This window comes from Girardinichthys multiradiatus, chromosome 6 (genome assembly GCF_021462225.1).
Source record: "Girardinichthys multiradiatus isolate DD_20200921_A chromosome 6, DD_fGirMul_XY1, whole genome shotgun sequence".
NCBI lineage: Eukaryota > Metazoa > Chordata > Actinopteri > Cyprinodontiformes > Goodeidae > Girardinichthys > Girardinichthys multiradiatus.
This window is the reverse complement of record NC_061799.1, coordinates 35749334-35775495: the sequence shown is the minus strand read 5'-3', so window position 1 is coordinate 35775495 and position 26162 is coordinate 35749334. Positions and strand designations below refer to the sequence as shown.

General features: G+C 39.3%; 1 protein-coding gene across 3 annotated transcripts in view; it reads left to right on the top strand.

Moving 5' to 3' along the window:
- Positions 1-26162, top strand: part of LOC124870041 (piezo-type mechanosensitive ion channel component 2) — a 147850-nt gene that overhangs the window by 107970 nt on the left and 13718 nt on the right. For 2 of the 3 annotated variants that reach the window (XM_047368463.1, XM_047368461.1), the window contains 19 exons: positions 49-253; positions 1090-1191; positions 2309-2474; positions 5330-5573; positions 5681-5798; positions 7261-7417; positions 7813-7902; positions 8784-8908; positions 10378-10446; positions 12990-13093; positions 15610-15730; positions 16102-16182; positions 16741-16907; positions 18237-18430; positions 22304-22477; positions 22681-23331; positions 23460-23718; positions 23859-24038; positions 25299-25608. In XM_047368463.1, coding sequence (XP_047224419.1) covers positions 49-253; positions 1090-1191; positions 2309-2474; positions 5330-5573; positions 5681-5798; positions 7261-7417; positions 7813-7902; positions 8784-8908; positions 10378-10446; positions 12990-13093; positions 15610-15730; positions 16102-16182; positions 16741-16907; positions 18237-18430; positions 22304-22477; positions 22681-23331; positions 23460-23718; positions 23859-24038; positions 25299-25608 — 3517 coding nt within the window. The remainder of the gene's footprint in view (positions 1-48; positions 254-1089; positions 1192-2308; positions 2475-5329; positions 5574-5680; positions 5799-7260; positions 7418-7812; positions 7903-8783; positions 8909-10377; positions 10447-12989; positions 13094-15609; positions 15731-16101; positions 16183-16740; positions 16908-18236; positions 18431-22303; positions 22478-22680; positions 23332-23459; positions 23719-23858; positions 24039-25298; positions 25609-26162) is intronic. The other variant, XM_047368462.1, reaches the window with a different exon arrangement.

The window sequence follows — 26162 nt, the reverse complement described above, 5'->3', positions numbered from 1 at the left end:
GAAATTTAACGCTTCAGTTGCTTCTTTTGCCTATCCTGGTTCTCCTAGACATGCCTGCTCCTGGTGGTAAACGTCATTGGTCAGCGTATGGACTTCTATGCCATGGTCCATGCCTTTGCCCTCATAGTGGTCATGCACAGACGTAGAAGGAAAGCCATTGCTGAGATCTGGTCAAAGTACTGCTTCTTCCTTGCAAGCATGCTTACGATCCAGTACTTTGTCTGCATCGGGATCCCGCTTGCTGCCTGTAAAGGTTTGTGCGCTTGGATAAACAATAACCTACCGGTCAGAGTGAAGTTACTACCTGATTATGTGTTTTAGGAAAAAATGTTGTCCTATAAAATGAAAGGGGTGGCCAGATGGGGGCCCATAACAGAAAATCAGAGGTTTTGATTGTGATGTTGAGTGGCAGTGTTGAGGCCAGCAACATTACAGAAGTATAAATAAGTGTTGAAACTTGTGCTTTTCTTCTTTAAATAGCTGTCATAAAAATATGTGTGGATCCATTGCTTCATAGCAGAGGTGTCCAACCTGTGGCTCTTTGGCCCCTCATCTGTGACTATTAGAAAACCAAATAAGAAATGCTTTTAATTATAAAGATAATAAGAAAACATGGCTTTAGTAGTTTTTCCTGTATGTTTTTCATGCAATATCTGCACAGAATCTTTACAACAGAAGGGCAACAATGGTGCAAGGATTTTATCTATAAACTATGTGCTTAATTTTATTAAGTGGGCTACCTATCTAAAGGGCTCATTCAGCGGTCCTCATTCAACAAGTCTTTTTCCTTTGTAAGTTAATAATTCATGTTGTTCTAAAACCTGAAAATAAAATAAAAGATTTATTAGATTTATTTGCTTAGCTTTCAAAGTAAAACTATTTATTTTTATACATAGTAGCTTTCTTTGTTTAGAAGTAGGCTCATGCTTTTAGTTTTACCGCCATAACAACTTTTTTTTACCATGTTTTCTTTGCTGACAAGTCCAGGCTAACGTTTCCATTCCTTATGTTAAAAGTGCTCCAACAAATGAAGCTTGTGGACATTTTCACGTTGTTTAAATGCCCGTCTCATGATGTTTTTAATTTCAGACTATCCCTGGAGGTTTCCAAACTCTACAACAGACTCCAATGTGATCAAGTGGCTTTATGTCCCGGATTTCCAAATGAAGCCCGATCCATATTTCCTCATCTGTAAGTCCTTCACGGAAGCAGGAAATGTGTTTCGAGGTTAAAAATTAGGTTAAAAATAAAGCTGTGACTGTCAAAGAAATATTTGTTTCATTAATCAATCATTTCAGTGTTACATTAATACATGAATACCATTTTTGCACATGTTTTGGTTTATTTTTACCAATAAACTAATTGTTTAATTAATCCCTGGTTTGAAAACTGAACTCTAGAAAGTAACAAATAATTAAAATTAAAGTTGAAAAAAAGCAGTTTGCCAAAGCTTATTTCTTTATTAATTGACTCTCCTGTAATCTTTAGAAGTAATCTTTCTACAGGCTTTCTCTGGTTTTTCCTGAATTCTGGCTCCGCCTAAAAATAAGATATTGGACAATTGACGGACTAAAGAAGCATTACTAGAAACTATCTTAAATTCATGTCATGACGACAGAAATCCAACAAAGATCTGGAACAGGACCTGAGACATGCATCATCCCTTATTTGATCTTCTATTACATATGAAGATTCTGCTAATTGCTCTTTAGGATTTTTGGTGTTAAAATTACTAAACTTTGTCATTTTCTGCATTTTTAATAGATTTATATAAAGATGTTGCTGGTCAGAAAGCTTAAACATTAGATTTTAAATTGGTTCTTTATAGCTTCTCTAATATTTGTTGAAACAACACAGGTTCTTACTTATTAACATGGTTAAAAGTATCTTTTTCTACCTTATTTGTTAAAGGTAAGTAGCTCTAGACACCAACAAAAAACATTCCTTTAAAAATGGTTTTACGGGGTGCAACCCATGTATAGAGAGGCTTCAGCCTCAATACAGCTGTCCGCTGGTTCGGGGTCCAGCCACGACGACCTGCGCACTTCCTCACCCTGTTTACTGTCTGCATACTTTCCTTTAGAAAGTCTGAACAACTATTTTTGAAGACCCTGTTAAAAGATTACAATGAATTCTGACTCCTTGCAGGATAAATTTAAAGTTATGGGGGGGGGGGGGTTAAGAAGAATAACACTCAAGTAGCAATGTATTAATTTGAGTAAATATTCTAAGAAGATAAAATGAAATATTATAACACTGTTTTGGATAAATATAAATTTATTCAGATGTTTTTCTCCTCTCCTTCCAGACGACTTCATGTTGCTGCTCTGTGCCTCTCTCCAGAAGCAAGTCTTTGATGATGAAAACAAGGCAGCGGTCCGCATCATGGCCGGTGACAATGTGGAGATCTGCAGAGACCTGGACGCAGCCTCCTTTAGCGTTCACAACCCCGTCCCCGACTTCATCCACTGCAGGTACAGCAGCTTACCTTCAGTCAATTTTCATTCTCTTCCTGCTGCCTGCAGGAGGTAAGCTACAGTTCATCCTGTATCTAAATGATTTCCAAGAGATTTTTGACACAATATTGACTTAAAAGAGATGTCCAACAGTTATTTTGGTGCCACTGCTTGGCAGTCATTAGTACAGAGAGAAACATGCTGAAATGGAAAGGAAGTGAAGCAGACAGAGTAATTGATGCATAACGGTATCGGATGTCGACAATAAAGTCAAGCATAATGTGCTCCATACAACTGAAGCTATCAAAACCATTCAGCTGAGGATTTGTGGTGTCAGAGTTTATTTAGAGCAGTTTGAAACAGTTTTATTAGTCAGATATTAAAGGTCCATGGTCTGCACCAGAAGCTTCAGAGACATTAAGCGTTATTTCTGGGGAAGATTGAGTTTGGTTTTTAAATATGAGTTTAACAAGTTAAATTTCATCTGAAGTTTCTGAGCCATTTACCCAGATCACAAACTTTTTTCAGATTTTCTCACCTCTATTCATCGATTCTTTCCAGATTTAACAGTGACAGAAAACCAAATATGTGAGGCATCCTAACTCCCTTTTACAAATGTATTATTTTGACTTTTGATTACCTAAATTGTTTTGTAATTTCAAAATGTGGAGCTTGTTAGGAACTATGGAAGAAATTTGATTGATTGATTTTCCAGGCCTAAAATATTTGAAAAAAGAAAATAGTCTGTAATGTTTAATTAATCCATGTATTGCTACATCTACCCATTCATACATACATACATCTGTCTATCCATCCATCCATTGATTGGTCCGTACAACCAGGTGTCTGCCTGTCCATCCGTCCGTCCGTCCGTCCATCCATCCATCCATCCATCCATCCATCCATCCAACAAATGTGACAAAATGTAAAAGACTTCAGCAGTTCTCTTGCAAGGCACTCCTTCCACCGTATTTAAGAACCACTGAATAAACATGATTTAGATTTCTGCCTTTTATCCTATTTTCAGATCCAGAGCTAACTTCTGACTTTGCACAGAAAAAATCATGAGCAGCTGGTTTTTAACAGAAAGAGGAGTGAACAAGACAGCGATAGCATCCTGACCTGTCCATGGTCATTGATTATGTGCTCTTCACATTCCTCTGTTTTGATGCACAAAGTGGACAAGTGTTTTATTAACGCACTCTGTGTCCATCAACAAGCCCTTGTAGAAAGTGAAAAAGCTGCAAAGCTGTCTGCCGTGCCACAGCAGCTCTGCACTTATTCCATCGTTTCCCTCCAGGATCGAATTACGGATATAGGGAGCAGGGAGGAGAAATCCATATTCCACAAAAACACTCTGTCCGTCACTCTGCGACTCAGACGCTTTTGCCCTGTACTCTAACTCAATAAATAGCTTTTAAGTATGGAAAAGGTATTTTCTCCCGCTGATGAAGGAGGACACTCTCTCAGCCGCTCCAGCCCATCAACGCGTCGTCCTAGCCAAACCCACTTCATCAGAGCTGTAGTTGCTGTTGTGGTCCCGCGCACATCAAGGTAATGAGTGCTGCATCCTATGTTTTCACTCCCAACATCACTTTAATAGTCTCTCACGTGGACAGGCAGGATGCTTTCACATGATTTTAACATGTGAAAGCAGAGAACATGCAGCAGCGTACCTGAGCTGAGCAACAGTATCAGGTTACAGCTCTGATTCCCATCCATCGATCAGACTCTTACCGGTGCCCTGACATTAAGATACACACTGAAGGTGATTCATGAGGCGATTAGGCATAAAGCAACAGGACGAACTGAAATGTGTGTGGTGATCATCCCTCCTCACGTATTTTAGCAGCGGCTTGGCATACGTGGCTGTGTGTCACCATGGAGTTAAACAAACCCCTGATCTTGCATTTTTACATAAATGCTCCCTGGAGGCTAAGTATGTCGTAATCACAAGTTTCAGTTACCACAGCTTTCAAACAATTTTTGCAGCTTCAGCCGGTCTTGTTTGGGACAGTGCTGTGAGCGACTATGCATGGACTGATTGTCAAACATTGGATTCAAGAGAAGCAGTATGACTTTCATCCTGGCCAAGGATCAGTGGACAAGATCTTTACTTTAAAGGAGTTTCTAAAGGGATCATGGGATACTGGCTGTGAAGTCCTCAAGAGTTGGGAGAAACTTCACAATCATGTTACTTGGAACATTTTGCAAGGTTCCTGCAGGATTATAAAGTGCCAGGGATGCTGTTAAGGCGCTATCTGATCTTTGTGGGCCTGAAAAAAAGAGTAATGTCTGCATTCTTGGCACCATGTCAAGCTTTTTCCAAGTACTGGTTGGTCTCCACCTTTGTCCCTGATCCTGTTTGTGGTATTCATGCACAGAATTACTGTGTACAGGAGTACTCGCAGACAGGAGGATGTCTGGTTTGGGAGACTCAGGGTCTTCTCTCTGCTTTTTGCAGATGATGTGGTTCTTTTGGCGACTTCAAGCCCTGACCACATCTTTCTAGATAAAAGATGATGGATGCTTGTTGGTCACTGCTCCAACTTATGGATTCCTCTGCCTTTTCTTATATCTTATTTTTTTTTAGAATTTTTTTAAATTGGTCTGTTGTAATATTCTTATCCTAAATGTCGTCTTTTCATTAGCTGTAAGTGGAAAATTATCTAAAAAAATATTTTAAGAAAGTCAAGTCAAGCCTTGGAACCAACTTTTAATCATATCTTACTTTAAATTACACTCTCGTGACTCTAAAACTGGATCACAGGCCAAGCACAGGGACTGCCAACCACACCAGACTCGACATGAGAAGACAACCAAGCAAACTGCACAAAATGTCTGTTCACATGTCGTGTTTTTCTCTTCCCCAGGTCATACCTCGACATGTTAAAGGTCATCATGTTCAGCTACCTGTTCTGGTTCGTCCTCACCATCATCTTCATTACTGGGACCACGCGGATCAGCGTCTTTTGTATGGGTTACCTTGTGGCTTGCTTCTACTTCCTGCTGTTTGGTGGTGACCTGCTGCTGAAGCCAATCAAAAAGATCCTCCACTACTGGGACTTCCTGATTGCCTATAACATCTTTGTAATCACAATGAAGAACATTTTGTCTGTATGTAAACTTACTCCTTGACACACATAAACAACTCTTTAAACAATAATGACATAAAATGAAACATTTAGTACATTCAGTATTTACTAAAGACGGTTTTATTGTAGATCCTGGCTTGTGGCTACATCACCTCCCTGATGCAGAACCATTGCTGGTTAATCCAGTTTTTCAGTCTAGCGTGCACCATCAAAGGTTACCACGTAAACACCACACAGACCAGCCAAAGTGAGTGAACAAAACCTCTAATCATCAGCTAAGATCCCATCTGTGTCATTTATAACATGATCTTCAAAATGTGCTCCGAAAGATGTCTGTGAGGAATTAAATTTGCTCTCTTCTTCAGTGTGAAATATCTCTGCCTGGTTTAATTGGAAGACTTATTTACAGTGAATACAGAATATTATGTCAATAGCCTGTCAAAGGTTTCTGCACAATCTTTAAAATATGCTTTTATATTATTAAATAGCGACTAAGGTCCTTTTGTTTTTTCAACTTAATAAATACGAAATTAATCAAATTTACCTTACGTTAAATTAAGCCTCTTTGTGGTGAGGTTTAAAATTAAGATTGGAATCCAAATATAAACCAGTGTATTTATATATTTGAGACAACTTCTCTGAATATGAGTGTCTAACAACATCCGTTCAGACAACATATTACCTTTACTGTTGGATGTGGCCATTTGCTTTCAACCTCTTCTGTGGTTTTACCATGAGTGAAAACAACTTTATAATCTGCATACATGAAAAATCTCACTGCTTTTGTGCAGAATTGCTATTATGATTTATTTGCATACTGAAGATAAAATGGGCTCAGCATCCAGCCCTGTTGGACACCAGATTATGAAATAGTAACTGTTAGAGTTTAGGGAGTTTGGAAATGTCAGAAGGTGAGATTTTACCATCTGTCCATCCATCCATGAAAATGTGGTAGTGAAAAATGATATGTTTTTTATAATGACAAATTCAAAGTTCAGAGAAATTTAAATCTAAAAAATATAAAACATTTCTACATACAAATGTCTACAAAATTATGTGGGAACCCTGACTCTTGCTCTTTTCATGGGATTTGTTTAAACTAAGCTATTTTCTAACAACATGATTATATATATTTTAGTTTCTCTGTCTGATATCAGTAGGTTTAACTATATAATTTTAACTGTATAATTAACTGTATAATTTAGTAAACATGACCACTATCCTGAGCACAGGCCCTCCGCAGGGCTGTGTTCTCAGCCCCCTACTTTACACCTTAAAAATGCATCATAATTTCATTCTGCAGTGCATCTCTGATGTTATGCTGAATGATGATAAAAATAATCTGAATCTGAATCTTAAGAGCATCTACTGGCTCAGTCTTTACATTGAGCGAAAATAACTATATCATCTGTATACATGAATGTTCACGTTTATATACAGAAGGTAAACATTTTTTACACATCCTTATAGGCATAGGCCCAGCATAGGACCCTGTGGGACGCCAGGTCATAAAGTTGTAAGAAGTGGAAAGAATTCATGGTTTCTAATTTTAACTGTACAAATTAAATGATAGATTACATTTTTAACGCTAACATGCTAGGTTCAGTTGCTCTTGAAATTACATTTTCTGACCCTTTGGGAGTAGGGTAGAGATTAGAACTGAAAGCTGTTTGTTTCTACAAATAAATCTGATTCCATACCACATCCAGGCAGCGGAAACTTCTGTGAGCTGCCCAAAGACGAGGCAGGGATAATCTGGGACAGCATCTGCTTCGCCTTCCTGCTGCTGCAGAGACGAGTCTTCATGAGCTACTACTTCCTCCACGTGGTGGCTGATATCAGAGCGTCGCAGATCCTTGCGTCCAGGTACTCCAAAAAGCCACAGCCGGTGCACTCTGTTACCTGAGGGAGGAACAGTGACATTTTAAGTGCTTTGCTTTAATTCTTAATGACTGTTATTTGTTGTGTTGAATTGTAGTAATTCAGATGCTTTGTTTTTTGTATATTTAATCTGATAAGTATAATAACATTTCAAATTTGAGTGATTTTGTCTTAAAGGAAAATCCAATCTTGTTATAATTATTAAAATAAAAATATTAATCATGGTGTCAGGGATTCTGATTTTAGATATACAAAACCACCTGGAAATTCAGGTGTAAATGAAAGATGTTTCTTACTCAGTTCAGGCTGAAAACAGCAGAATCAAAGCAGCGTAATTGTACAAAAGGAGTTTGAGCTTTCCTGATGTTTTTGTGTTTCAGAGGAGCAGAACTTTTCCAGGCCACGATAGTGAAGGCGGTGAAAGCCCGACTGGAGGAGGAGAGCAAATCAGTGGAGCAGCTGAAGAGACAGTGAGACTCTCAATGTTTAACCTTCGTGTTATGCAACAAGCTTTTTGTGGCTACAATGCGGAAACTGCTCAGGAGTTACTTTAAAATAGATTAATTTTGGTCTCTTTAAAATCATCTGACTTGTGGTTCAATAAAGCCAAATCACAGTTTCAGGGTTGTTAGCCCCCATCCTGAAATTATAAATCCAGCAGCTCATTACTCTCTGTGATAAACCGCTTTTCTTTTCTTCATTAACCGTCAGCAAATCGCAGAGAAGACCACTGTTTATCCAAATGGTGTTTGTTGTGAACATTTTGGACTTTCTGTGTGCAGATGTAAATGTCCCAAGGTACACAGGCTGTCTGCTGAGAGTTGGAGCTTTCTAATCAGAATGATTAGATGCCGTTGGTCGGTCCGTCCATCTATCCATCCATCCATCTCTGTATTCATTCAAAGGGCTAAAAAAGGAACTCTGGAAATTGGATCCAGGAAAAGTGTGGAAAAAATATGTAGGGAGCATGACTTTCGCTCTATTTATCTAATATGTTGACACTAATCTGCCATATAGCAACATGTCTTTATCTCTTTCAGTGTATTTGGTGAACCTCATTAGGCGTAACTCAGTCCGTAATTAAGTAAACATGATTGTTGTGGTTTAAAAGCATCTACTGGCTCTATGGTTTCCTGGAAGGCAGCTATTAGAATATCATACCACCTAAAAGCAGTGTGTTTCCACTACTTCTAGTTTCCTAAGGAGTACCTCATGAGCCCTGTTGATATCCACTCACCGTCGCTAATGAGCACTCCACTGTAATATAACATACTCTTATTTCCATGTTGAAGCCTGGAGATGTTTATGGACAATGTGTGGTGATGTTTCACCGCCTCTCTGATCTAATCAGGATGGACCGCATTAAGGTGAGGCAGCAAAAGTTTAAGAGGGGCAAGGAGAAGATGCTGAGCCTGGCGCAGGAGTCCGCCAGCGGACAGACGCCCGTCCGGCCCGAGGAGGAAGACGACGATGATGGTATGCTGAAGCCTGCCGCAGTCTCTGGCTGTAGAGCCCATAATGTGGCTTAAATAATGCTTATTATGTATAATGATGCCACTGTTTGAGCTAACAAAGCAGCTACAGTTATTTGCAGAAGAATTCACAGCCATTGAACTTCTTCAACCAACTATTTTAGTGTGATTTTATGTGAAAGACAAACACAAAGTGCTTTTCTTTTTCTTTTTTTAATATATTAAAGTATGAAAGTGTGGCTTGGATTTGTATTCAGCCATTTTTACTTTGATACCACTAAAAAGAAATCCAGTGCAAAAACCCTTCAGACGTCCTGATGTCCTGATGTGTGCAGTTTAATCTCAGTATACATGCAAGTGATCTGTGAAGGTCTCGGTGGTTTGTTAGAGAACATCAATGGAAAAAGTAAGACAAAGAAACACAGTAGACAGGTCAGGGAGGACATTGTGGAGAAGATTTAAATGAGTTAGATTATAAAACGATATCCAAAACTTTGAACCATCTCACAGAGCTCTGTTCAATCCGTCATGTGAAGGTGAAAAAAGAATGGCCCAACTGCAAATCCACCAGGAGATGGCCGTCCACCTAAGCCAGGGGTCTGTAACCCGAACATGACTGAATGTGACAACCGATAAGGAGAGCATTAATCAAAAAAGGCCCTTGATAAAACTCGAGGTTGGAGTTTATCACATGAGACCAAAATTAACCGGTCGATCTACATGCAAAACACTGTGGAGAAAAAAACCAACATTGCACATCACCTTGAACTCACCATCTCCATGGTGAAACATGGTGGTGGCAGCATCATGCTATGAGGAGGCAGAGAAGCTGGTCAGAGTTGATGGGTAGAGGTTTGAAACTAAATAATGTTAGAAAACCAAAGGATTATGACTGCGGTGGAGGTTCATCTTCTAGCTGAACAACGGCCCTGAACATAAATCCAAAGCTCCAATGGAGTGGTTTAGATCGACTCATATTCATGTCTTAGAATGGCCCAGTCAAAGTCCAGACCTAAACCCAATTAAGAATCTATGGTGAGACTTTAAAATCAACGTTCCACATGTTCTCCCTCCGATCTGAGCTTGAGCCCTTTGGCAAAGAAGAATGGGTCAAATTTTCAGTCAATAAATGTGCAAAGCTGGAGAAGGTAGTTGTACAAAGTTATGATGGTGGACTGAATCCAAATGGATGCCACACACTTTAGATTTTTATATGCGAATAAATTGAAACTGCATATATCTTTTTTCCTTCCACTCCACGTGTGCTATTTTGTGTTTGTCATTCACATAAAATCCCACTGGAATAAATTGAAGTTTGAGCTAGTAATATGACAAGATGTCAAAGTTCAAGGGGTGAGAATACATTTGCAAGCTGCTTTACATCGCCTAGTAATACAACTTAAATTTGTGAACTTTTTATTTTTTTTATTTACTTTTGTGATATGTTGCACTGATGTATTTGTGAAATTTTAGGAGCACAGCGAGCGAAAGCCAAGACCAAAAAAAAGCAGTGGTGGAGGCCGTGGGTTGACCATGCTTCCAGTAGGTTGACCCCCAAAATCCTGTTTTTCTCTTCCTCCACTCTCATTGGCCCCTTTTGTCCTTGACCAGAACGCTGAGGATTCCCATACTGTCCCAGGGCTCTGAAAGCGGCATCACAGCCTCCCTCATCCCTCCAGTCCGTAATCATTTTCTGTCTCTATTTAAGGCACCGTTTTGCTACCTGAAGGTCTCGTGTGCAACCTGTGCGAGGAGGCACTTCAGTTTGAGTATTATTAATAAAACCACAGAGTTTGGATGCCTTAAATAGGCACAATGAAGAAGGAGAAAATGACTAACTGGAGGTTTGTGCTTGTTTAAAATTTACTGACTGATCTCGCCTGAAAAGCCCACAGTAGAGAATTGCTCTCATTTTTAGGCCAAGACATGAAACAGACCCTCCTTTATTCTCAATACTGGGATAAAGGAAGAAGGGTTTGTTCCTGCTTTGCCTGCAGACATGATCACCAAACAGGTGAAAACAAAATGGACTGCACAGACATGAAAAACAGTTCTTAAACAGATTAAATACCAACACTTTTCCTTTGAGTTTTCCCCCTGATTGCCTGTTTGGTTCAAAATCATGTCTCATGTCATCATCCGCCCCCACATGACATTTTACAAATTATTTTGTCTCTTTGTCATTTGGTGTTTCTTCTCCATTTCCCAGCATCCTCCCTCATTTCCTGCCCACTGCGGTTCTGTTCAAGGACATAAGTCAGCCTTGTCTATCCCATCGCTTCTGACACTCAGCTGCTGCAGTCTGGAGTCACTTCACCTAGCTTAAAGAGAACTGTTCATACAGAAATCATAGGCTGTCTTCTTTTATATATGTACTTCATACTAACATTTTTACAATTTGTTGAAAAGAAATTTTTCATCTTTCAATTCTGAGGTTTTCAGGTTCTTTACCAGGTTCTAAAATCAGTTATATCTAACTTTTAAGTGCACTAAAAGATATAGATCCCATTTTTTTTTTTTTTTTTTTTTTTATAATAAATGGAAAGGGAATTTTTGGTAGAAAATTACATTTATGTCACAATGCATAGCGTGTAGCAACAATACATCTCAGTAGTAATTTTTAGTGTGACTTTATCAGTCTCTGTTTTTAATTTGTCTTGCATCTGAGTTTCAGCTTTAAATGATAATTTTTTTGTTCATTTTAGTTTAGTTTGTCATTTTGCTTTATTTTCCTGCACCTTTTTGACTTTATTAGCTGAGTTGAGTAGCTGAGAGAGATGTCTTTTTGCCAATTTTATCTATGCATTTATTTGCCCATATTTGCTTTGGTTTTTTTCAGCATTTCTAGTTCAACGAATTTATCCTTGACAATTAGTTAAATACTACATAAATACTATATATATATACATATATATATTTATTTATTTCGCTGTTCCCTCATGTGTTGAAGATAGCATTTCCTCTATTTTCCTCTTCTGATATTTGGTTAGGATGTTAATCATTCTTTAAATGAATGTCTGTGTGTTGGTTTGGTTCCCAGCTTCGTCTGTGATAGATGTGCAGGTGTATATTTCTTTTGAATTTATGTTTTTTGTTTGTGCTGTAGATTTTGGACAAACAGCTCTACTTTGGTCTCATCCATCTAAAGTTCTGAAGTCTTGTGGTTCATCCAGTTGTAACTTTGCAAACCTAGATTTGCTGCCATGTTCTGTTTAGAGAGAAGAGGGTTTCTTTTGGCACCCTTTCCAAGTAAACCCTCATTGTTCAGTCTCTTTTCTAATTGTCCTGTCAGGAGCTTTAACGTTTAACATGCTAACTGAGGCCAGTCCAGCCTGTGATGGACTTCCTTGGGTTTTGTTGAAATTTCTCTGAGCATTGCATGGAGAACATTGGCAGCCTTCTTACATGTTTTTCACTTGTAAATATTTTTTCCTTACTGTATGATATGGAATTTTACACTTTGAAAATGAGCTTATAAACCTTCCCAGACTGATGAGCAGCAAGAGTTGCTTCTCTATGATTATTCCTGATGTCTTTCCACATTGGCATTGCGTTAGCACACACCTGTGTGACCTTTAACACTGATGCATCTGATCAGCAACGCCTGGCTGCTACTTTCCATCTAAACGTTTATTGAACCATAAGGGTGTACTTAGTTTTTCACACTCAGCTTTTGCATTTTAGCTTCTTTGTCTTTGTTAAATTCCTTATGATAGTCTGGGATCTGTTGCGATTTTATTTACACTTGCGGTGAGATTTAAATTATTTTAGAATCTGGTAAAAAAAAACAGATGAAATTGATTAATTTCTGATAAATGGAAGTTTAGAATTGAAAGGGGGTGTACTTTCTTTTCACAATGACTTTACGTGTGTAAATTTATAAGTTTGTTTCACAGTAGAAAGATAGAATTTGTTATTTTATCTGTTATTTTTGAGTTATATATTGCAATGGTGAGTGTTTTGACTTTCATACATCTTGTTTCCATCCAACGTCTCTCTGATTCTGATTTTAATGTTTTACGATATAAAAAACTATATTACAGCCTCTGAGTTCATGTAAAAACATTTTCTCTTCTGCCCCTTAGTGGTTAGAAGCGGAGATTATTACTTGTTTGAAACTGACAGTGAGGAGGAAGAGGAGGAGGAGGACAAAAAAGACGAAGAGCCGCCAAAGAAGTCCGCATTTCAGGTGGATCGATATTTCTGTGGTTACAGAAGGGTTAAAGTTCTTATTTTTTATTTCTGCTGTTTCCTAATTTGAATACTTAGAATCAAACAATATTATACTTCTTAGGATAAAAATATGCTTTCTTCAAGGATTTACTGACGCAATCAAATATAAAACAAAAATAGGGCATGTTTCTTTAAAAAGAAAAAGAGCAAGGATAGTATCTTACGCTGATATTACCACTGTTGATGTTTTATATCCACTTAAAGATATGAAACAGAGCATAACACTTGAATGAAGAATCCAAAAAGGTTAAACATCTTTTTATCATCAGTCTGCAGACTGTTTATCTGACCTCCAAACCTGTGTCACTTCCACACACATTTCACCATTCATGTGACCTGTTTCTGCATTACATGCCTTTCTTTTGGCATCTTTTTTTTTGGTTTGTTTTCCAAAAGTTTTGTATCTGCATACTTAGATTCACATTTTGAATAAATCATGCGCAATTTAATGTGTTTAACTCATGAATTTCCACTCTCTCCTCACACAGGTAACGTCCCCCTTCACCCTGCAATCTAACTCTACTAAACCTTGTCCCTCTTTCTTCTGCCTTTAGCGAGCGATTGGAAAGTTTGTCTCAGCTGTTCTAGCTTTGCCCAAGTCTATCATTAGGCTGCCTAAAACTGTGCTGCAGTATGTAGTCAAGGCAGGAAAGGTACTCACTATACTCACGTTACACTGCTTGCTTTACTGGGGGAACGTATACCAGATCTTTTAGAAGCTAACATCGCAGTCTCCTGATGTTTGCAGCTCATATTTGATATAAACCTTATTGAAACAGACCAAAAACATTTAAAAGAAATCTACAAATATGAGCAGGAGTGGGAATGTTGTTGGGCTGCATGCTGTTACTTTGGCATGAAGTATTTTGCATGTGTTAAATATTATTGCTGCCTTTTGTTCTCTGCTGCTCCGTGGAATTGTCAGATATTGTTGTACAAGACGATGTATGCTGCAAGAGCTCGTAGTCGACCATTTTTCACTTCATGAATATAAAATCTGCATGTCCTGAACCATAGCTAACTGTATTTGCTCCATAAATACATGTGTAAGTTTGAAAGCAGACTGGAAAAAATATAAATATTCAGATGGTTGGACATATGGATGCTAAAAAGTCCAGTAACCATTATCAATTATATTTTAAGCTAAAAATATCTCATATTGGGTTAATAAATAATTGGTTTCCTCAGCAAGTGAGTCAGCCCTGAGCTTTAATTTAATATATCATGGCATAATATTGTTTTGTAGCAAAACATTAAACCATTTTCATTAAAAACAGAAGCTTCCACATTTATTGCTAACCTTGGGAAAGATGTGAAACGTCCTAAAAGGGTTTTTGTTCATCTTTTTCTGCAGTTACATATTTTCACAATGAAAAAGAATTAGAAAAATAAACGATGAATAAAAATGTATTCATTGAGGGGATAAAAGTCAGTGATGAGTCTTTTTCATGTTTGCAACTGATTTTAATGTAGAAATCCCATGATGTTATGAACTTACGTTTTGTAGGGTCTTTAGAAGAGAAACAGTCCCTCAGCATGACAGATCCTCCACCTTAGCTGAGAGTGGCCATGGGATGCTTGTTCACACGTTCATCCTTTATTTCCCACCTCAGTTCCACTGAGAGTCCCGGCAGAGTTTAGTAAACTCTACATTTACATTTGTGATGGTTGGATACTAGCCTTTTTCCTAGCATGACTCCCAAACATCCAGTTGGCATTTAGATAGTTACTATGGAGACTTGGTGACCACCTGTTTGCTGGAGTTTTGTAACCGTGAGCTTTGGAGTTTTATTTACCTGCCTTGTCATGCTGCTCGCAGTTCATAGTAATGAACTAGTGATAAGTTAAACCTTGTTTGTTATAACTCCATTGCTCCGACTTTGGGTATGAATAAAAGAATTTCCTGATCGGTTTTGAAGATCAACACATATCTGTCTTACTTGGATGTCATGTTCTCTTGTCTTTCCCCTTTTGAAAAGTGGCACATCATATTTATACCCCAGGGAAACATGGATTACTCATCAAAATATCCAAAACAATCTAATTCCAAGTTAAAAAGTCATGTTTAAACATTTAACAAATGTTTGGTTAAATGCATTTTATGGTAGTTCTTAGGGGTACCAATAATTACTGTCAAGGGGGGACTTTCCTTTAACTGAATTAGTGTTCTCCAATTAAATTATTTAGTTTTTTTATGGCGTTGCAGTGAAATATTAATATATTTTCTGGCTTTCTAGAAATATTTACCAGTGATGCCAATAAGTGTGAGAGGCACTGTGGAGCACCTTTCTAGTGTAGGTTTAGAAAGGGCTCAGCTGTTTCAAGCAGTCATGATTTAAAGTAAACGTTTGGCAGTGTTCCCTCCCAGTGTTTGTGTCCCTGTCGCTCATCCTCGGCTACCACCCCACACACACACACACACACACACACACACTCTGGACTGAAACCAAACGGCTCTGCTCTGTTCTGCAGTTTCTTTACCAGGCCTGGATCGCTGACCCCAAAGCTGCTTTGAAGGCACGAGCCAAAGACAAACACAAGTTTTGGAAGAAATACACAAAGAGAGTGAGAAACAGGAAAAGCAAGAAAGATGGTAAGAAAGTCAGTGGGATCCTTAAGTCTGTATTTCTTTGATTTTAATGCATTAAAACCACATTTTCTGCTAAAATAATATTTCCTCAACTACTCTATCAAGCCTTTATTGTTATGTTAATAAATAATGGAAGTGTGCTTTCACCTGCTGGTTTAATCCTCATTGCATTTATCAGTTGTATTGTCAGAGCCTAAATGTAACACTAGTAGGCCTGATTGGGCCTTTCTGCTTGGGTCAATATAGTGACATTTTGACTGAATAAGTAATTTCTAAAAAAGTTATATTTAAATAATCAGTGAATGATAAAGCTTGAGACGTATTTATTTTGTCTGCTGTTCCAGCCATTGTGATGGATTAGTTTTATTGTTTAGCAGGTCATGTTGCGATAGAGGTGGGGGAGCTCTCTGATGGGCAAGAAAAAGGAGAGGAGAACAAGAAGTCTGCTGGTCCAGGTAGGGTTTCCCCCATGACCATATTTCCATCCATCGTCTATACTCTATGCCTATGCCTATCTCCAGCGGTCATTAGAGAGACAGGGTACACCCTGGACAGGTCCCCAGTCCATCACAGGGCAACATAGAGACACACAAGACCAACCATGCGCACGCCCTTATTCCTAAGGGCAATTTAGAGAGACCAGTTAACCTAACAGTCATGTTTTTGGACTGTGGGAGGAAGCTTGAGTACCCGGAGAGAACACATGCATGTACGGAGAGAACATTCAAACTCCATGCAGAAAGATCCCAGGCTGGGATTCAAACCCAGGACCTTCTTGCTGCAAGGCAGCAGTGCCACCAACGACACCACCGTGCAGCCCAACAACAAGATTTCCTTGATAAATTAAAATGTGTTCTCAACAACCAAGTCATGGTTTATGAAAGCAAATAATTAATGTTCTTGGTCCAAATCCTCCTCCCCTTCTTTTTATTTTGATGTCTTTTGCTGCAACATTGTCTCATTAACTTTGCTATGGTTGTAAAATCTTGCTTATGTTGCCACTTCTCATGCAGACAACATCATCAAGCGGGTCTTCAACATCATAAAGTTCACTTGGGTGCTCTTCCAGACAACGGTCGAGAGCTTCACCAGCTGGATGAACGACATGTGCAGGGAGTACATCGACATATCTACGGTGCTTCGTATTGAGCGATGCATGCTGACACGTGAGGTCAAAAAGGTATCTAAAATCTTGACTTTGGATTTTAATGTGCAACTTCCGCAGTGCCATGACAGCATGTCACCTCACAGAGGTCTTCATCTTTTTGGTCAGATGTAAATGTTTAAACCACACAGAAATAATCTGAGAAAATATAAAAAGCAGTTTTCAAATTATGATTTCATTTATAAGGGGAAAAATTTGCCAACTTTGATGGCAACAACTGGGATTAAGCTTTTGCAGTACATTGGAGAATTTTCAAGCCACTGCATCTCAATCAGATTTTTGTCCGTACTTTGACTGGGCCACTCCAATAACATAATTTTTCTTGTTCTTTTAACCATTCAGAGGTATACTTGCTGGTGTGCTTTGGATAATTGTCCAGCTACATATCCCAAATGTGATCAAACTTTTAAGTTACAAACCTGGGCCAGATTTTCATCCACTGAATTTATTGTTCTGTCAAGTTGTCCAAATCTGCAGCAGCAAAACAACCTCAGACAATCACACTTCCGACACCATGTTTCTGAAATGATGAGTTGAATGCATGCCAGAGTGGGATCCACGCTTTTTTGAATTTTAGTCCTCAGGATATTTTTGTTAAAGTCTTGGGGATTGTCAATAGATTTTTTGGACTATGTAAGATGGGGCTTTGTGCAGTCTCTCTACTGTTGAATCATGAACTCTGACCTTAGCTGAGACAAGGGATGCCTACAGAGCTTTAAATTTTGTTCTGTTTTTTTATGATCTCCTGGATGAGTTGTCTTTGTGCTTTTGGAGTAATTTTGGTAGGTCATCCACTCCTGTAAAGGTTCACTATGGTCCTGACAGTGGTTCACAATCAGAGCCATGGACCATGGCTTAGAAATGGTTTTGTAACCCTTTACAGACTGATAGATGTGAATTATTTGGTTTCTCAGCTTTTCTTGGATTTCTTTAGATTGGGGCACAAATAATTGCTGTTTAAAGTCTATTAGCCTACTGCATGTTGTCAGGCAAATACTATGTAAGTGATTTCTTGATTCATGTGGGTGTGTCTATTAAATTTAAACCAAAACATTTGGTTAATCACTGGTGATTGATTAACAAGAGGGGTAATTATATTTTCACACAGGGCCTGGTGGGTTTGTATACACGTATTTTATCTTAATAAATTAAATAGTCATTTAAAAACAGCTTTTTGCATTTACTCAGGTTATATTTGATATTAACATTTGTTTGTCAGTCTGATGCATTCAAGTGTGAAAAAAATGCATAAACAAAATAAATAATTTTTCTGCAGACCTCTATGGACATAATGTAAATCATGATTATCATTATTATCGAGTAAACCTAATTTGTTCCTGCCAGGGCAATGTGCCGTCCAGAGAGAGCATCCATGTCTACTACGAGAAGGCCATGAAACTGAACATCTCCAGGCAGGCCAGCCTGGATCAGCTCAGCGAAGATGGGTCGATATCTGGCTCCACAAAGGGTCGAAAGAGGCGGAGAGGTTACCCCATGGAGAGCCAGGACTCTACGGCCTCCAGAGACAGCATATCAAGGTACCCAGAGCGCCATGCTGGATGAATCATCATCACACAAAAACAGCTACTCATTCATCACATTCTCTAAAAAACACATAAATTAATACATTCCATTGGAAAAAATACTGTTCCAGACTTCTCCATGTTTAACTTTCCGCTGCTTTTATATTAAATAGATACCACAAGACAAAGAAATAGTTGAGATATTATTTTTAATGCGTGGAAAATGAACTTTACCTTACTGAAAATTACATTTGTTTTAGGACCATGTGCTGTTTTGGACATTCTTAGAAGAATAGAATAGAATGGAACAATCAGTAAAATCAATGAAATAATCAGAATAAGAGACTCTACAGTAAGGGATAATTTACAACATTGTACTTTTTAAAAATACAGGTCCTTCTCAAAATATTAGCATATTGTGATAAAGTTCATTATTTTCCATAATGTCATGATGAAAATTTAACATTCATATATTTTAGATTCAGAGCAAATTCCTATCTCACAAAATTAGCATATCATTAAAAGGGTCTCTAAACGAGCTATGAACCTAATCATCTGAATCAACAAGTTAACTCTAAACACCTGCAAAAGATTCCTGAGGCCTTTAAAACTCCCAGCCTGGTTCATCACTCAAAACCCCAATCATGGGTAAGACTGCCGACCTGACTGCTGTCCAGAAGGCCACTATTGACACCCTCAAGCAAGAGGGTAAGACACAGAAAGAAATTTCTGAACAAATAGTCTGTTCCCAGAGTGCTGTATCAAGGCACCTCAGTGGGAAGTCTGTGGGAAGGAAAAAGTGTGGCAGAAAACGCTGCACAACGAGAAGAGGTGACCGGACCCTGAGGAAGATTGTGGAGAAGGGCCGATTCCAGACCTTGGGGGACCTGCGGAAGCAGTGGACTGAGTCTGGAGTAGAAACATCCAGAGCCACCGTGCACAGGCGTGTGCAGGAAATGGGCTACAGGTGCCGCATTCCCCAGGTCAAGCCACTTTTGAAGCAGAAACAGCGGCAGAAGCGCCTGACCTGGGCTACAGAGAAGCAGCACTGGACTGTTGCTCAGTGGTCCAAAGTACTTTTTTCGGATGAAAGCAAATTCTGCATGTCATTCAGAAATCAAGGTGCCAGAGTCTGGAGGAAGACTGGGGAGAAGGAAATGCCAAAATGCCAGAGGTCCAGTGTCAAGTACCCACAGTCAGTGATGATCTGGGGTGCCGTGTCAGCTGCTGGTGTTGGTCCACTGTGTTTTATCAAGGGCAGGGTCAATGCAGCTAGCTATCAGGAGATTTTGGAGCACTTCATGCTTCCATCTGCTGAAAAGCTTTATGGAGATGAAGATTTCATTTTTCAGCACGACCTGGCACCTGCTCACAGTGCCAAAACCACTGGTAAATGGTTTACTGACCATGGTATCACTGTGCTCAATTGGCCTGCCAACTCTCCTGACCTGAACCCCATAGAGAATCTGTGGGATATTGTGAAGAGAACGTTGAGAGACTCAAGACCCAACACTCTGGATGAGCTAAAGGCCGCTATCGAAGCATCCTGGGCCTCCATAAGACCTCAGCAGTGCCACAGGCTAATTGCCTCCATGCCACGCCACATTGAAGCAGTCATTTCTGCAAAAGGATTCCCGACCAAGTATTGAGTGCATAACTGTACATGATTATTTGAAGGTTGACGTTTTTTGTATTAAAAACACTTTTCTTTTATTGGTCGGATGAAATATGCTAATTTTGTGAGATAGGAATTTTGGGTTTTCATGAGCTGTATGCCAAAATCATCCGTATTAAGACAATAAAAGACCTGAAATATTTCAGTTAGTGTGCAATGAATCTAAAATATATGAATGTTAAATTTTCATCATGACATTATGGAAAATAATGAACTTTATCACAATATGCTAATATTTTGAGAAGTACCTGTATATATCATACTTGCATTAAAAGGAATGTTTAAAAATTGAGCAAAAAAGGCAACAACAGACTATTTACAAGAAATGAAAAAATAGCAAAAGCCAGCAGGGATGTAAATACTTATTGATGGGAGCATTGATGGCTATAAAGTGCAGCTGGTGGGAGGAAGGATAACGCTCCTTTGTGCACATAGGAGGCAGCAGACTGTCACTGAGTTAGTTTAATACTGTTAACATAGTATTAAACATTTCGTAATATATAAGATTAAGAATTTAAATATATTATTATGTTTATATAATATGTATTATAATATATAATTTAAATTCTGCAGTTATACTTCATATCATATGAAAGCCCATAAAGGCAAGTATTTCTTAATGTTATAAAACAATTTTTCTCATAGTATTATTACTTATCAGCAGGTGAAAAAAAGGATTTAGAACAAAATATATCTTGAACTTCTTTATTTATAATTAATATAATCGCAATTTTTGATGTACACTCATCAAAAATTTAAAACACTGACTTTGTTGTCCTTCAGCAACTTTGTAAAGTGGTGGCCATTTGGAAAACCCGTTTGTGTTTAATTTTTAACTTCCTGGCTGATCTCTAGAGATGTTTCTTTAGTATTTCCACGTGATCCTCATTCCTCGTGACACCATCTATTTTGTGAAGTGCACCTGTCGCTCCTGCAGCAAAAACATCCATATACCATGATGCTGCCATCCCCGTCCATACTTCAGGGATTGTTTTCTTAGGTTTGCATGCTCTCTTAAATTTTCTTCCAAATGTAACAATGATCATTGTTGCCAAATACTTCCATTGTAGTTTCTTCAGACCAAAAGGTCATTGCTTGAAAATGAAGGTATTTGTCCCTGAGTGCATTTACAAACCGTATTCTGGCTTTTTATGTTGCTGTCCGTGTAATGGTTTCATCCTCGCTGATTGGCCTTTCAGTTTTTTTACGGATATATGTGGCACCTTGTGGCCTTTGGAAATGCAAATTGTCTCTAAGAATGATCCAGACATGTGGAGGTCCACAATTTTCTTCCTGATATCTTCCCCGATCTCATTTGATTTTTTCCTTGATGTCACACAAGGAAGCGGTGTGTTTGAGGTGTGGCCTTAAAATTCATCCACAGATGTTCCTCTGTGTAACTTGCATGTTGTGACTTAACCTATCAAAAGCTTAAAAGTTCAAGACATCATCATCTTGGCTTTCCTGAATTGTTTAACAGTATGGTAAAAGGACATAAAATTGGAAAATTTAGATCAGACTTGGAAGATTCTTAACATTTTTTGACATATGATTCTCTAAACTCAATAGCGACAGTAATTTTGTTTCCACTTCAGTGTTGTACAGGGTTGTGTGGGCTACATGTTAAACAAATGATACAAAGTTAAAACAAGTATAAAATATTGCTAAAATGCTATAACTTAATTAATTTCTAAGATATAAGGCAAAGCACATAAGAATAAGTCAATTTACCATGAAACTATTATTAAATCATAATAAATGCTGTTTATGTATGCTTAAAACACTAATATGTAGTGGTATATTTGTATATACTGTACTATATAATGTAGTACATTTCTATCAAATGAACCAAACCTTAATACTCCTCCTCCTTTATTGACTTATTGAGAAACAGCTGTAGTAGTAGCACCACCAACTGTGTATTTACACCCATTCCTAAAGAGATTAGGTAAGGGTTAATGGTCTGTTTCTGTTAAATATGAAACCTGAACATATAATGTCCTTATTGACGTATTTCATTCGTTTTGAGTGAGAAAAATTTTAAAATAGTACATCACTGGCCGATAAAATAGTAATATCTAAAGGCAAATATAGATTAAATCCTTTTAGCTTCATTAAATGGAATTGATTCGCTCCAGTTTTTTTTTTTTTAAAACAACACTGTCTGTCCTTCTCGCCGCTACCCATCATCCCATTCCATCACTGCCTGTCAGTGCCCTCACGGAGGCCACCAACCTGTTTTCCCGTCAGTCTACTCTGGAAGACATGGACGCAATGCCAGAGAACATTCCCAAAACCAGTCAGCGTCCCAGACCCAGCCTGCGGAAGATGTACAGCATGGACGTGCCCAATTCGTCCATGGACAGCGGCAGCAGCTTTATATCCAGGTGCTTTGCCTCTTATAGACCCCATTCCACTCACATAAACATGATGGCTGCATCTCATGACTGTTTTCATCAAGTTCATCAAAAATTATTTTGATATATACATTTTTTTCTCTTAAAATATGTTGTGCTGTAGAACAAACCAATTTTTTTCTGGGAAAGAATGGATGTAAAATAAATAGTATTTGTTTTTTTGTCCTTCTTAGTGAAACGACTCAGTGCGTCATGATCTACTCCAAACAAGGCACCACAGACCCCATCGAGGAAGTGGAGGACGAGCAGGATCAAGGAGAAGACAAGCAGCAGCTGGAATTCCAACAGCTTGAGCAAGATCAAGAAGCAGAGGAGATGCAGTATGGTGAAGGAGAACCGAAGGAGAGGGCAGGTGTTGAAGAGGATGATGAACTTCGGGAAGGTGATGAGGCTGAGGAAGTTGGTGGGGTGGAGGTACGTGAGGACCAGGAACGAGAGGGTGTTCACTGTGAGTCCTTGAGCCCTGATGAGGGGCCCTCCGAGAGGCAGGACAAAGCAGAACCTGCCCTCTCCACTCAGGAGAACGACTCAATCAGCGAGAGCGATGACGGAGGAGGACGGAAGGACTTCATGCAGTCAGACGGTCAGGTGGTGATACTCTACACCCCCGACACAGACGCCTCAAAAACATCAGACGCCGACGTGCCTCCCAGCTACAGCAAGGCAGTGAGCTTTGACCGCCTGGAGGTCAGCGACGATGAAAGTGACTCTTACAGGAGGAGGCGCTTGGTGATGACGTCCGACAGCCGCTCAGACAGCCGGTCGGACATCATGCTGCCCTCCATGACCACCGAGCTGACGGCCAGCGAGCTGCTGCTCAACAAGTAAGTCCGGTCCTAAAAACTGAACAACATAATGGCTGGAGTATTCATTTTCCAAACAGAGAAGATGGAGTTAATATCTTTCTTTTTAATTTCAAAAAAGCTTAACCCAAGTTCCCCTCTGTGTTCAGGATGTTCTATGACGAGGAGTTGGAACAGTCGGACCATTTCTACCATAGGCAGCCGCTGATCCTGCAGTTCTCCTACGCCCTCTACAACATGCTGGTGGCCCACTCGGAGTTCGTCTGCTACCTGGTCATCATTATTAACCACTTGGTGTCGGCCTCCTGTGTCACCCTGGTCCTCCCCATCACCATCTTCCTCTGGGCCATGCTGTCGGTGCCACGGCCCAGTAAGCGCTACTGGATGACAGCCATCATCTACACTGAGGTAAAGGCACAGATGGAGTGATGGCAGAATATTTATGATGCTTCAGTTTTCTAGATCATCTCATCAAGTAGGAGTATTCTTTTCATATCTTACTATTTATCTGAAGGAACTTTAAATAGACTTGTTTGTTTCCCTTCCAGGTCACCATTGTCATCAAGTACTTCTTCCAGTTTGGCTTCTTCCCCTTCAACCAGAACAAGATAGACAGGAATAAACCATATCACCCTCCCAACATTATTGGTGTAGAGAAAAAAGATGGATATGTCCACTATGACTTGGTCCAGTTGCTGGCTCTGTTCTTCCACAGGTCCATCCTGAAGGTACAAAAACTGCAAATGGATATATGCCACAAAGGAAGTGTTTTTACTCGGGTGAAACTGCATTAGACATGGAAGTGTTTGACAGCCCAGTTATCCAAAGTGGTTTAATTGTAAAAACATAGAACATCGCACTACATTTGGGTTCAAGTGGTAAAACTGGGTGGGTGTGCTGCAGCAAGAACTGAAAGGTTGAGCCATTATTTATTTATTTATTTTACATAAAGATGTTTATATCTGGGTCCATAGTGGTGCAGTTGGTAGCACTGCTGCCTTGTAGCAAGAAGGCCCTGTGCTTAAACCCTGGCCTGGGGTCTTTCTGCATGGAGTTTGCATGTTCTCCCCTGGTTCCCTCCAGGTATTCCAGCTTTTTCCCACAGCCCAGAACAATGACTGCTAGGTTAATTGGTCTCCTTAATTGCACTTAGGTATGAGAGTGTGTATGCATGCTCTGTGATGGACTGGCGACCTGTCCAGGGTGTACCTCGGGAAGAGACAGGTGCCAGCTCCCCAATGACACTAAGGACAAGTGGGTATTGACGATGGATGGATGGGTGGATCCATTTGGACAATCAGATCTTGGAAAATTTGAGTCGGTTGCTGGATAAAAAGAGGAGGACTGTGAAAATAAAGAGAGACAGTCATGGCCAAAGATCTGGGCAGTGATATAAATGTTGAAGAATAAATAGTTCCTTATTTACTCCACGTGTTGACACAGGGTCGTTGTTCAAAAGTCCTCATCTTTTTGTACATGCCGATCCATTCGAGCAAGCTCTGCACTGGTGGTGACACTGTTCTGTAGCACCCTCCTCAGGCAGAGACTGTCCTGGCACCTGCTACACACTGTTGGACATCCTAAGCAGCAGTTTAATAAGGTGAAGCCATTTTGATGCCAAACTAATAGAAGTTGCATATGTTTCTTTGGAGATAACAACTGCTAACATCAGAAGACAATAATCTCCTCCTCTTCTATGGCAGCCAGTCTCCTAAACATAGTGATAGAGTGATTTCGGCTGGACTCCTTCACCTACGCTTGTGATTTGACTATATTGATATTTTCAAGTAATTTTATGCTTTGACAAAACTCTCAGCTTATTGGATACATTTCAATCTTCTTGTAGACCCATAGACCTGTAGTCAGAACATTTCACTCAACACCATTTTTGTAAGTGTAAAAATGGCTAATTTTGTGTGCAATTACATTGAATGCTATTTTCTATGCTGCTGCACACCTTGTCTTCATTCAGTCGTTCTCCTCCTCAGTGTCACGGTCTGTGGGACGAGGACGACCACAGAGAGAAGAAAGAAGCCTCTCATCAGAGTCGGAGCGAATCTGAGGAGGAGGGAAGAGACAAAGAGGAAAGTGAGGAGTTTGAGCCGGCCTCATCGCTGATCGAGGAGAGGAGAGGCTCCAATCACACCTTAAGGTCCATAACCTTTGGGACCTCCATTGATTCAGGACAAGTCCAGGTGCATTGCCCACAGCCTCAGACATACCAGAGACGGAAAAGCTCCAGCGGAGGCTCGCATGTTTCCTATCGATCTCGAGTTTCTTCTGCAAGATCTAAGAGAGGTGAGTTATGTTGTCTTTTTTTTTCTGCTACTTTATCATAGCTTGATTGTAGCTTCAGTTGTGGAGATCTGCTACAGTGAATCTCCCTTTAAAGGCAGAATATATTGTAAGAGTGAACCCATGTTACCTGGAAGACCAAGCAATCCGATAACAAGTATTAGTGTTGAGCACACAGATATTGCAATGGAGATATATAGTGCAGATGCAACCCAGATGCAGGGACAAGAATCAGAATGAGAAATAAACTAGAAACTTTAAACATTTTTGCAGGAACTTGGACAGTATGATGTCACTGCTGAGCCTCTAAACCAGGGGTTTTAAACAGCACCGTTCACACTTTACAATTCCCCCAAAAAATTTAACTACAGCCTTTTTTAATTCAGACTTTACTTTTTTTAGTTGATCAGGATGTCGATACTTTGAATTAGTAACCCATCATTTGGCATCCCTGGTACAAAGCATAAAAATGAATCAAACTTTTATTGTTGTTGCATAAAGTCACACAGTAAAAAAGAAAAATTCAACCTTGAATTTGAATAAATGTATTCAGTGTA